The sequence below is a fragment of the Ambystoma mexicanum genome, chromosome 12, assembly GCF_040938575.1.
Source record: "Ambystoma mexicanum isolate Mex_15411 chromosome 12, UKY_AmexF1_1, whole genome shotgun sequence".
NCBI classification, from domain to species: Eukaryota; Metazoa; Chordata; class Amphibia; order Caudata; family Ambystomatidae; genus Ambystoma; species Ambystoma mexicanum.
In genome coordinates, this window is record NC_090936.1 from 856375426 (window position 1) to 856388814 (window position 13389).

General features: G+C 44.9%; 1 protein-coding gene across 1 annotated transcript in view; it reads left to right on the forward strand.

Moving 5' to 3' along the window:
* The window catches only part of TMTC3 (transmembrane O-mannosyltransferase targeting cadherins 3), a 1032559-nt gene that overhangs the window by 362445 nt on the left and 656725 nt on the right, over nt 1-13389 (forward strand). Inside the window, exon 6 of the mRNA XM_069629335.1 lies at nt 9481-9653. Within this exon, the coding sequence (XP_069485436.1) occupies nt 9481-9653 (173 nt within the window). The remainder of the gene's footprint in view (nt 1-9480; nt 9654-13389) is intronic.

Sequence of the window (13389 nt, forward strand, 5' to 3'; positions counted from 1 at the left end):
TTCCAAATTTGTCCCCTCAATTTTCCATGTAAAATGATTGCTTTTTGACCTTTCTACACTCAATATTAAAATTTATTTTTTTCAATATTCAGGGCTAAGTCCAAGTTCAACAAATACAAATTCAGGCTTTCAGGTAACCTCTGCAGGCCAATCGGAGTCAAGTCACAGATGATCATATAATCTGCGTAGTTTAAGTACTGCACCTTCAATCGACCGAATGACGGGCAATTGGTCAGCACATTGTTCCAACAGAGTCCCATATCACAATATCACAAATGTAAAGCTGAATAAAAAAGGTGCAAGGGCACAACCCTGGTGAAGCAAGGCATAAAATAACTGGTATCACATCGCAATTCACTAGACAAGAATGATGAATTGCTTTTCATTTTTATAAATCATGTCCTCTGTCTGGACTACTACAATACTGCTTCCACGGACCGCCAGATATACCACCACTGCTTCAATACTTTGGACTACTACTACAGTTTAGACAGGCTTTGACAAGATATACTTCAAAGTTCTTCAACAACTTTAAGTAGACAAGGCACTCTTCCTTTCAATAACTCTCTTCAAAAGGGGCAGCCTCTTTGCCTCTCTTGTCGGTCTGCCACAATAACAACCTGGGTTTGCCTTTGAGACTCACTACTCTTTGTCTTCCACAGTGTATGGCACTACAGGTTGCGTCAACTTCAGAATAGTCTTTACAGGCAGCCAGGTTCCCTTCCCCAAATTTACCTGCACCTTTCTTCCAGTTATCAGCCCAATTAATTACAGAGAAGCCTTGGTGCCACTCTCTTAGCTTTCAGGTAACACTTGCACACTTGTATTTTAGGCCAATAAACTGTTATCAACTTCACAATACAGTTAGATTGCTTCTTAACTCTGGGAAAGGTTGATTTCAGTGGGAATATGGAGAGACTCTTAGCTTGGGTAATACTAGTTTTCTTCTTCAACTGTTATAAACTTTAACTTCTTTAAATGAAAGGTATGCCGTGTTAAGATAAAGAATAGAATGCAGTCTTTCTTTGAAAATCAGAATTAGGCACACACAACCACACACGCAACCACATCTTGATATAGTTTTCCAGGTTTAAAGATTAGTATATAATTGTATTCCCCTGTGAAAGTAAAGAATAGAGTTCAGGTTGCCTTTGGGAATCGCAATTGGGCAGACATGACCATTCTCTGTCGTTTTCACAAGTTAAAGATTACAACTCTTGTATTGTCAAAGTTAGGTATTTGGTAATGGTCTTCGCAGCGTTCCCTCTCATTAATTAGGGACACTCAACCACTCCTTCAAGCAGGACCAGTCTTTGAATAATGGAACAATGGATTTTAGTAACGTTCTCTTCTCATACGAGTAGATGACCTTTCACATTTATACGGAAGTGCTACATTTCCATTGTTCATGGTATTTTAGATGCAACACATAACTTCTAGTTGCTGAAAGTCTTATGCGAGTTGACAGGGAGCTGGATACTATTACTGGCAATACTCGTGCAACGTGTTGGAACACTCTGCTTCACTCACCAGCTTCTTAGAGACTGGCTCTGTGGGCCGCACTGCTTTCCTGACTACTGCCACAACTTCTACTGCTTCTGGCTTGCTGCGGACCCACACCCTTCTCCTGAAACTGTGTCTCCTGGCCGGCCACACATTTTGGGAGCTCTTCTCGCTCCCAAGACCCACAGCTTGATAATTTCTTTTTCTTTTCTGCATGTCTGTGGCTCGGCAAGCACGGCAGACAGGCTCACATGGAGAAAGACAGCTCTCCTGCACGTCTTCTGCAGCACAGCCTCTGCACTTCAGAGTGTGGGGGAATAGGACCCTCTCAGAACAAGCAGGTGAAGTCTGCTGGCTCCACGTTCCGGCGTCCCTCTTGTTCTCCCACTTCTGCTTGGTTTGCCAGCCTTGTGCCTTCTTCCTTCTGCTACAGCTTGCATTCCAGTCACAGTTCGAGGTTCCTGTAGGTGTGGGCTGTTAGGCATACTTGCCTGACTATAACTACAGCATGCCTCTTCAGCCCTCTTCCTCGCCCCAGTACTTCTGAGATTATGGGACTTGTAATCCCCATTAATTAATTTAGTTTTTTCAACAATTGAGCGGTGTTTAAGGGTAGATTGATTTGCCTTAAACTCAGAAAAAGATGAACTGTTAGGATTGGTTATTACAGAGGAGTACATTGGATTTAAGGCATTTTCTCTTGACCCTTTTATATTATGCCTTGGGGAGTAAGGAGGTTATTTACTCTTAACAAATCTTTCTATTGACAAGGTGTGCTCAGATTTAACAGAGCTTGTACCCCGGGTCACAGATTTTGTGTGTCAGGGACACTATGACAGTATGCCATCACCTGTTTTGGCAACCCAAAAAGTCACCTGTTTTCAGAGAACAAATACTGCGTCTCATCCCACGGATCTCCTCACCACCCTGTCTCCTCCCAGGTGATCCTCTTGCAGTACACCACCCCCAAGGTCAGGATCAGGAGGCTTCTGCCTTTCCCTGGCCATCTGGGAGGAGTATTTAGGCAGGGTTTTAGTGAGAGATCCGTAGGATTCTTCACACTACTTATCCAACTGGCCATAAAATCCCAATCTAATAACAAATCATGCCACCCTCGCCTCTAGTGACCATTTGCTTGCGAACACCATCTGCCAAATGCGGTTTGCTTCCTCCACACTTTTTGACAGTTAGCCTTTGCAAACCAAATATTCTGCGTCCTATACAGGCCCTACCTACGAAAGGACTGCAGTCTACAAAGTTAGTATGTGGTCAAACTCATAACACCCTAATAGTCTGACAGTATCTCCAACCTAAATCATGTCATGTCTCCACATGTTTACTATATGCGATTACTGCATTTACTTACTTGTTTTCTCTATTGTCAGACCTCCTTCTCTCACAAGCACATAGCTCCTCGCCACCCCACTCTAGGTGCTACGTAGTTACAAAGTTGTATACCGCACGATAACATTGTGCTCACAATGTTGCCTATTATGTTACTACATGATGCAATCTAAAATGTATCAAAAAACTAAACACAAAGTAACATTTATTATCAATTCCTCTAACTATACCGAACATATGTTGATTTCAACATTTCGGTTTAACAAGCCACACTGTAGACTAATACAACTCCCGTAGCGTAAACCTCTTCTCCCTGTTGGGGCAATGTACTTGCATCACCCTTGTGTATCTATACGATCGGCTCCTTGCCTATGTTTGCAGCCAAACAAAACATTTGTGAACGGGAGGGCTCCCTCCTGGGTTCCAGCCAGGTCTCGCTTGTTCTCCTTGAAAGTGGTGCGTCTCCCAGTCTTTTTCTCCTAGGGGAGACTTTCGTATTTCCCTTCCCGCTGTTTAGGGTTCTTTCAGCCTTTTTCTTCCCCACTCTGGGGCTCCTTGGTTCTTTTACCCACACCAGGCTTCTCTATACCTTTTCCCCCACTCAAGGTCCCCTTGCTGTTTCTCTACGCACTCCAGGGTTTTCCTGACTCTTTCCCCACTTTAGTGTTTCTCTCTGTTTCTCTCCCCACTCCGTGGCTCTTCTCTTTCTCCCACTCACCAGGAATTATTTTGGTTTCTCTACCTCATTGGGACTGCTCTATTTCTTCTCCACACCCGGGCTTCTTCCTCTGGCCTTGTTGCCCGCTTCCAATCCCACTCAAGCCACCACGTACCTGTATATAATGAGCAGTGCTCCCTGGGAGGGCTATGCAAGCCCACTGCCTCTCGTCGCAGAGCTGCTTATGTGACTCCTCAACTGGACTCTGCAGTGGTGGGCAACTCCTAGCTTCTGTTGGCTCTGTATGGGTGCTTGTGTGTGGTTCCTCCTCCAGTTCTACCTCAGCCCACTGATGCACTTTGTTCTCACTTAGACTGCCACACCTGATAGCTCTAGTTTTTGCCTGCCGGGATGTGCTGCACCTTGAGTTGCAACACCACGTCTGGTGCTCTGTCAGAGCGTCTCTCCTCTCAGTGTGCGCTGCAGCGTATTTAAACTGTGCAGGCTGCCTGGATACTCATTCCTATTTGGTTCCTCGCCTGAGGTGACTTCAGGAGGCTGCTTTTTCCATAGTTCTGTTTTTCATAAAGCACATCAAATGAAGCCAAACCAGCTATTGTTAAAGGGTGCTCATACATCTTAGTTCCTGCATACCCAATAAAAGGGTGTTAGACTGTTGGGAAGGGGTGGTGACTGAAGTCTCTTTCTGGTTTTTCACTGTCCCCTAAGGGGGAGTCGCCTCCCAAAAGGGGTGACTCACCCTTGGGAAGAGGTGACGAAGTCCCAGGATTTTGGCCACAGGTCATACAATTATACACCCATAGCATTTGTTTGTCAAATTAGTGCCAGCTTGGTGAGCAGTGCTCTGTACACAATACGTTTAGTGTGTATTAGCTAACTGGTCTGGGTTCCAAAACCACCATTTTGGACCCTGCATTAGGAAGCTGTTCTTTTGATCCCCCCGAGGAAGGCGACACCTTCCTGCAGATCACAGCCACTATCCACAGGAGGCCCTCTTCGAAAAAAGGGCTACTAAGAAATTCCTGATGAAACACAGCTACTATCACACCAGTGTGCTGATTATTGGAGTGCTTTTGAAGTAAGCTGACATGGTAAAGCGAGAGCCCAGAGTCTGGGTAGGCCAGGGGAGATATTTGGGCCATGAGAGAAGTGCCACCATCTTGGATTCTGCTAGGGCTCTCAGAACATCTGCGTCCTGCAAACGTCAGAACGCAACAGATGTTTTATAGCCGCTTGGATTTGACACCTGAAAATAGGCTTGCTTTGGAGAATCCACTATAGAGTTTTAGAGGGAAACCCAGCTTTCAAAGTCTACATTCTCTTTGTTCTCTTCAAATGGGTGTGTCTTTGGTGTTTTTTATTAGTTGTGTGTATTGTTCGTTTTTGCTACAACTTTTATTTTTGTACAGTATTGGTTGGATGTTTTTATTTTGTTACCACCATAATATTGTTGTTTGTGTTGCAACTGTATCAGCTGACAGCCCTCCTGGAGAGCATACCTTGCCCTTGGCCCATGTTACCAAAGGTTGCGAAAGATTACTTGTCAGGCTGTGCATATTTCACCTTTGTGAATGGCATCACTTCTGGATTAGTAGACATGTGGGGCTGAGTAGGCATTTTAGACCCTACTAATCCCTCTACTCCTGCTGATTCAGTAGTCCTTCAGTAGTCCTTTTCGATTGGTTCATACAACCGCAACGGTCGGTGATGGGTGCCCTCCTGCAAACAGTTGTGCCCTCAACCCCCAGGGCAGAAGTTGTTGAAAACAGGGTTCATGTTGCTGCTTTGACAGAGCAAAGTAAAGAAAACGTCTGTGTAGAGGACTTCGGGCATTTCACCCAGTTGGGAGGGACAATTGCCCTGTTCGAGGAGGGGCATTGAAGCACTTGTGATGCTTAAACCTTGCAGATCATAACTCACTGTTACTGTCTCCCTTTTTCTCAACACCCCCCAGACAATTCTCCTTCTGTTCCCTCCCTGCCTCTGCCCCTCGCACGCTGGACGAGGTCAGAAGTTTTTAGGGAAATGTGCCAAAGAACAGCTACCCCGCACAGAATGAGGCACGGGCTGGCATTCCCTTTATTTACAGGTTCCAAAGAAAGACAATGCCATGCACCCCATCCTGGATTTGAGGCATTTACTTGTACTTGCTCAAGGACAAGTTCAAGATGTTCAGCTCAGTCTAAGTTATGCCCCTGTAACTACTGGGCTGGTTGGTGTCCTTATTTCTCCGGGACGCCTACTTTCATGTGCCAATACATCACAAACCCAATAAGTACCCGAGATTGGTAGTGGAGTCTACCCACTGCCAATTCAGGGGCCTACCATTTAGCCTTTCTTCTGCACCGATGGTCTTCAAGATGCTGGCAGTGGTGGAGGCTTGCTACAGGACGGAAAGCATAAATGTCTTCCCCTACCATGACAACTGACTCGTCTGTGCCTGCTCTCTAGAGCAACTGTCAGTGCATCTGTGCCACATGTTCAGCCTTTGACAAAGTGTGGGCTTCTTCCTGATCTTCAAGAAGTCCCATGTTTCAATGTCCTTGCCCCCCATTTCATCAGGGCAGTTTGAACACCGGCCTGGGAATGCCTTCCCTCCGAAAGATTGGCTGGTGAACATCTTTCGAATGGTCCATGTTTTTCTGCCCCTTCTTCATCATGGTGGTGTCAGAGGCCTGGTTATGCATCAGATTGCGCCAATCACAACTTCGGTGACACTGGTATCAGTTTCTGGGAAATGTTGCAGACAAATACAATCTCTAAAATGGTGGCCCTAGATTTTCCATGCTAGTCCCTGTGAGTCACCTTGCTGAAAGGGGCATTGGTTCAGCAACCTTGGCTTAACTGACCATAGTCATGGATACCTCCCCGAAGAGCTACAATGCTCACCCATTGGATTTGACAGTGAGTGGGATTTGGGCTCTGACAGAAGATCAGGAATACATTAATTTGCTGGTGCTGTGGGCCATCAGTCTGGCCCTGGTTGCATTCCTCCAGTCTGTGTGCAGCAAATGTGTGTTGAACCTAATGGACAACACATTGGCCAGTGGAACTACCTCACCAAGTGAGATGGTGTAGGGTGGCTGCTGCCTCTGTGCAGAGAAGCAATGCCACCCTGGTTCTGGGCACTGTAGAACAACTTGTTTCTGGCAGAGGCCCGTCCTGCTGGGACAGATGATGTCATAGCAGATACTCTGAGCTGATATACTTCACCCTTGTCAACCCTGCGTGGAGGAGCTTAAGGTGACCTCTTCCCATTCCATTGCGACTAGGAAGTGCAAGTTGAGGGAATTTTCGCTGAAGGAAGCTCTGTTGATACATTGATTGTAGAATGGAACTTTGATCTCCTTGGTGTTCGTGCCTATCCCTGTAATTCTGCAGGTGCTTCTCAAGAGACTGCTGTTGTTCAGGTCCACATTAATTATGATTGGTCCAGACTGGGCCTGGAGAACGTGGTACCCGGAGTTTCTAGACAACCAGGGTAGACCTGCTCAACCACTCAGGAGTTTGGGGGGCTGTGTCTTCCATCTGAGCCTCAGCAGCCTGAACCTACATGCTTACTTGTTGAGAGGCTGAGGTATAAACCACCATGCTGGCCACCAAGTCCATATATTTATTATGCCTGCAGATGGTGTACTTTCTTGTCTTGGTGTCAGGAGAGAAGTCTGCCACTGCCACCTATCCTCCTCCTGTACTGGAATTTCTGCTTTCATTGGGCCCGTTTGGTAAATGGCCACCATTTCGCACTTTAAGAGGAACCCAGAGCAAAGCTTTTACTACACAAGCCCCACATCCATTTATTGCAGTATTTGTGTAACCTGTTCCGCCTATACCGATTTGTTTCTGGATGGGACTTAAATTTAGTGTCAACCTTTCTTATGGGTGTTCTGTTTGAACCCCTTCATTCGTGTTTATTAAGAATGCTCACTTTTAAAGTGGTTGTCTTGGTAGCCAGCACTTCCGTGAGACTGATGAGTGAACACCAGGCATTGTCTTTTTAAACTCCCTACTTTGTGTTTACCAAAGAGAAGGGGACTTTGAGAGTGAGACCATCCTTTGTACCGAAGGTCGTGTCATTCTTTCAATTCAAATGGAATATCCATCTTCCTGGGTTTTTCCTCCTCCTCACCTTCTAAGATGCAGGACCGATTCCAACGGCTCGAAGACCAGTGCGGCCCTCAGCTACTATGTCTGTTGGGCAAGGGATGTCGGGAAAGATGGCCATCTCTTTGCTTTGTGAGTTATGCCAGTGCTCATGCTGGCAGGGCTGTGACTAAACAGACCCTGTCAAGGTGGCTCATCGTCTGCACCTTGCATTGTTTTGATCTGGCTGGTGAGGATGTGCCCCATGGTCTCAGGGCTCATTCGACCAGAGCCCTGTCTGCAATCACTGTCAAAAAGTTAAGTGGGCTTTGCTGTACATGTTTGCCAAATATTACTGCCTTTTTGCTCTTCTACCTCCTCCATATCTGCATACTGCTACTGCAGTCTATCAGAAGATGAGAAATCTGTAGAAGACCAAATTATGTATGTCTCTGTAACGTTCTTTCCGGTGGATGATTCCCCTACACGGAGCCCTCCTAGCCTGCCACTTTTGGGGGGGGATCTCTCATACAGCTCGTCCGTCTACAATCCCGCAGCTGCTGAGTGCTGGAAAAATAGCATATCTGAGGTCCTGTGGCAAGGTGGATCTGTATTTGCGGGCCACACCGTCATGTCCAGTGCTGGATGCACATCAGCAGCAGGCCTAGCCATGCACCCTGATGGTAAAAAAAGGTTCAGCGGACAGCTGGCACTGTAGAAAGAATATCAAAGATGAGGAATCTGTGGGAGGAACATTCATTAGAGCATTACATTATTTGTACTAATGTGCATTAATAAAGATTGTTTTGTTTTTATTTAGTAGGAATATGCATGGTTTGGTGGATTTATCAATTTTAATCTGTATTTTTATATTGTGAGTTTGTTTCATGAAAGGTTTGCAAATGCTTAAATGCCTATTGATACTATATAGGACCTGAACCACAAATGTACAGGTACATCTGAAGTAATATGTTTTGGTTGACTACATTTCCTTCATTTCTTTATGTAATTAATTTTTCTCATCTTCCTTTATCATTTCCTCTCTTGCCCGCTTATCTTAATGACTTTTCTCCTCAGATTGCCTTTCTTCCTTCATTCTCTAATTTCTTGTTTGGACTAGTGTCACCTATAAGCCATAATTATTGTATTAGAGTACAGATGGGGTGAAATGGCATATGAAAAGTGACACACGGCTTGTAGGTGGTGTTTGGTCATTTGCCAACCCATTGTCTGCCCATGACCATGCTAATCCCTATAGCCATTCACACCCAGTTCCTGTCCTTCCCCGCTCAAAACACATCCTCACTGGAACTGTTTGAACTTGGTTTAATCAAGCCTTGCCATCAAACTTGTCCGTGTTTTTTCCAAAGCAGTCTTCTTAGAGTTAATGGCTTAATTGGAGCTGTAATCCTGCTACTGTTGTGATAAAAATTTCTGAACCAGGTCTACCTTCAGCCACTAGATTTATTAGCACTATTTGTGTTTTTCACTAAAGTCCTGTTAAAACAGCAGTAGTTTGGGCTTGTGTGTATTAGGCATTTGCAAGGCACTGCTATCAAATGCCCAAATACCTGCATCATTTTGCACTTGCTACAATCAATGGCCACTTTATACTGCTAGGGCATGGCCTGGCAATTGCCTTTCTCATGCCTACACAAAAGCCCAAACTGTTGGCATTGCCAGTGCTTTTTTCTTTTTTTCCTCTCAACCCCGGCTTCCCCTTTATTATCCTGCATTTCCACTAGACTTGTTTATCCCCTTATCCTCCTCATCGTCTTCCATTTATCCTGGTTGAAACTAATGTCTGAAGATGTGTGTTTTGAGAAGTATCCTTTGAGTTGATAAACCTTGTCAAATCCTTTGTTTTTCAGTATACGCTGCCTGTGTTATGGCATACCGCTATTCAGATCTTTTGTGGAAAGGGAAATGTCCCATATTCATTGCTTCAGACTTTGTTGAAGCTTATCGTTTTGATGTTCAGCACGTTACTCCTCGTGGTTGTTCGAGTCCAGGTGATTCAGTCACAGCTCCCAGTTTTTACCAGGTATTCTTGCATTTCCTTTTCAAAATGTCCCTGTCAATTAGTTTGTACTGTATATTTCTACAGAAATTGTCTATTGGAAGTCAAAAGACTTACCATCAAAATATAAAATTAGAGACTTGTTTCATTCCAAGGGCACACATTCTTTAAGGTGGGCATTAAAGGAGGTTGGTGCAGCGAATGGTGTTGCTGAGAGATAACCATAGAGATTTTAGCAAGCATATGCATGCCTTGTGCACTCACTCTTGAGAGTCAACAAATGATGATCTAACCTAATAAGTGCTGTGACGGTACCTGATAGAATGTTCAACAAGGTTGTGATTTACATTTTGGGTGAGGTATGGCTGCGCCAAGTGTAAGGTGGTGATTCACAATGGCAATGATGGACTATTATTCTAAATTTGTTAAAAGTTGCTACAGTCGATGTGTTAACCACTGAGAAAGTTTGCTTTTATGAGGAATCTGTTTGATTGGGAAGTCAGTTACTCAATATTTAGTTTACAGGTAATAGTTTACAGTTTTGTTACTGGAAATTGCTGATGTCACAGATGGCCTGAAGAACACGCCAACTCCCAGAGATGGTTCAATGGTTTTAATTAATATTTTGTGACCTGGCACTAAGAGCAGTCCCTCGCTCTCTTCTAGATGAAGTGGTTCCATCTCTAACTCCCAGGCATCCCTATTCCCCATGTTAGTATTTAGAGCTTACTGCGCTTACTGATCTCCTACTCTCTACACTCTGTGACAATGAGAGGCAGACACAAGGTTGTGTTATTTTCAAAATAAGACATTTTATCAAACAGAAATGGGTTGGAAAAATGCCTCTCTCGCCCTCATCTACCGAGGGTGGCCCTGCCTCAGAATGTAAAAAACTAAGGATCTATCTGTGTCATGTAGTTAGTAACTTTAAAGCTGTCCTTGTGTCCAAACATTCTAAGCTGACTCTCCCACTAGAACAAAACAACAAAGTGTGCAAGGAAATGTCTTGACTTGATACTAGCAAAAAGTGTTCACAATAAAAATAAAATATATAAGTCGACTTCAACAAAAATAACTTCCAAGGAAAAACCCTTGGATCCAGAGGGTGGTTCCCTTCCTCTGGACTTTTAGGAAGGATGGCAAAAGTATCTTTTTATCTAACAGTTCTTTTTGTGTCTTTACACTACACTCACAAAGTTCGTATTCAAATATTGAATTCCATAACAGCCTTAATTTTACTTGGGCAAACAATACATTCCATGACAGCTTTTCTTTAGGTCTTTTAGTAACATTTGTGGATTTCCTGGTAAACTCCCCTGCCAGGTATCCTTCTATGCGCTTTTGAGATCGCCTGGTATACTTCCCCTATACGTACCTGCCAAGTATCTTCCCACAGTGTCAAACTTTATACATCTATTTTTTTGCAACTTCAGGTGCCTTGTTTCTTCTTTGCCATGATTTCTTTCATGGGCTTCTCAGATCCCCAGGTATACTCTCCTCCCAGGTATCGTCTCCCATTGTCCTAATCTTTATACAGAATTTTTATGCAACTTCAGGTGTTTGGTATTCTTCTCTGCCAGTACTTTTTATTTGCTTCACTGTTCTTTTCACTATATCACAGTAACATATATCTGGAGGTGCTAGATATATTTGCCGATTGTAACACTTGGTTTAGTGTTCCCCTTCATTGGCATCTCATGCACCTGGTCTTACTTATGGTTTGTTGCTGCACTTTCTCGTCAGCATTCAAATATATTGCTTATTGGATATTTGAGACATTATTGGCTTTTGTCTGCATTCAACGACTTTGAGTATTGTGTGTGTTCGCAATATCGTACCATTCAGTCATTTGGTTACTTACACGTCGATACACCCCAGGGTCCCCAACGACTTTGGACAGACTCATTGGTCGCTTACAGCATCTCCAACTTGTGGCGTGCCTTGGCGATGAAAGTTCCTCACTGGGTCGGCTTCTTTCACGTTATGGACTTAGAGCTGAGTGGACCGAAGAGGAGTAGACCTTAACATCGTCCGAGCCTCCCACTACACATTTGAGGCCCACAACAACAAGAGCGCTATGTGTCTGAATTGAGCAGAGTTTGGATGCCATTTTGCGATTTGTTTCAATTTTGATTTGCATCACAAAATAATGATTGTGTTGTAATGCACGCTGCACCAGCTGATTGCTGGCTTTATTTCACCACCCTGTTTGCCATCTAAACCTGCTGAGTACAGCATGCCAACAGCATCTTGGGCCTGACTTTATTGGCCTGCTATGCTGTTCCGGCACAGCGTGGCTCTTCCATCATGGCCGACACGCTCTGATCCTTTCTGAAGGCACCCCTCCTGCCCTGATTTCCACCCTCCTGCACCTTGATGGGCTGTCCTTTTTGTTTTTGATCCAATCAGGGGTTGCCGGCAGGCTTCAGCCGGCCCACATCCAAGGCCCCTGTCTGCTCCCTGTCTGCTGCTGGTTCGCGGCGTAAGGTCCCTCCCCTGGTACCCTCTCAAGCCTCTCGAGGATGGATGCTCTCACTTTTCCCTGAACCCTGAACTGTCGTGACATGATCACTTCTGCAACCATGGGTTAGTCACCCCTACCTTGATATTCTACACCCCTGACTTTTCCACCTTCACCCCCATCTCAACCTTGCTCCCACGCCTATGGCCTGTGACTCGACTGCATTTAGTACCACTTGCTGCTTTTTTGATTTCTGCTGTTAGTATCATTTGCTGCTAGCTTGAATTTAGCTGTTAGTACTACTTGCTATTATTTTGATTTGAGCTGTTAGTACAACTTGCTGCTATTTTGATTTTTGCTGTTAGTACCATTTGCTGCTAGCTTGAATTTAGCTGTTTGTACCATTTACTGCTATTTTGAATTTAGCTGTGCCCAGTGACCATCGTGTGACCCCCTCTTCCTGCTTTTCCCCACATCCTGTCTCCCCCCACCCTCCCTCCACTACTCTCTCCTTTCTTCCCCCCTCTTCCACAACACCTATGGCACTCTCTATATCTATTTGTTATAACTGTTTCTCCATTGACTAGCCTACCCTTCTCACTAAGTCTGTGTTACGCTCACCTGGCTTCCGCGGGGGCGTTGGGGCGTGGTTGGAGCCCTCCCTCGAACTGGCTCCTTGAAATCACCTTCCCCTTCGGAGAATGCTTGGACCTGCGGCTCTGTAGCTGGGTGTTGGCTCTCTGTGAAGAGGAGAGGCAATGAGTATGGAGAGGGGGTATTGTGACTTCCCCCCAGCCCTTTTGTGCCAGAATACGGTGGGAAAGCACGTTCCCATAGACGCTCACCTGTAATTTTGGATTGAACAGCTATCCATCCTGCTTTCCTTAGCAGGGGCGCGTAGAATGGACCAAGTTACTTCACTGGTCCGTGGGGGTGTTGATCCAGACCAGCTGCGACCAATCCACGTATAAGGTAAATCTTTGGTATGATTATAGTTTGTTCAATTAAAGTGTTTGTATTCCGTTTAAAAGTCATTCTTGCAATGTCTCATTCCATTTCCATAGGTACGGGAAGAGAATCTGGATCAAAGAGAATCTGGGGACCTTGGAGGCTGATGGAGTTCCAACAGTGACTGGTAAGATGGTCTTTATAAGGGAACTTTAGTCTCTTGTATTATGCGGCCATGCGAATGCATATGAGTCCTAACCTGTTTGTTCTTGTTTCCTCATAGGTGCCAGCCGACGACGAAGAATGGTGTCTGGTTCCTCGATGAAGATTGTAGGAAGTCTCTGCCTCCGA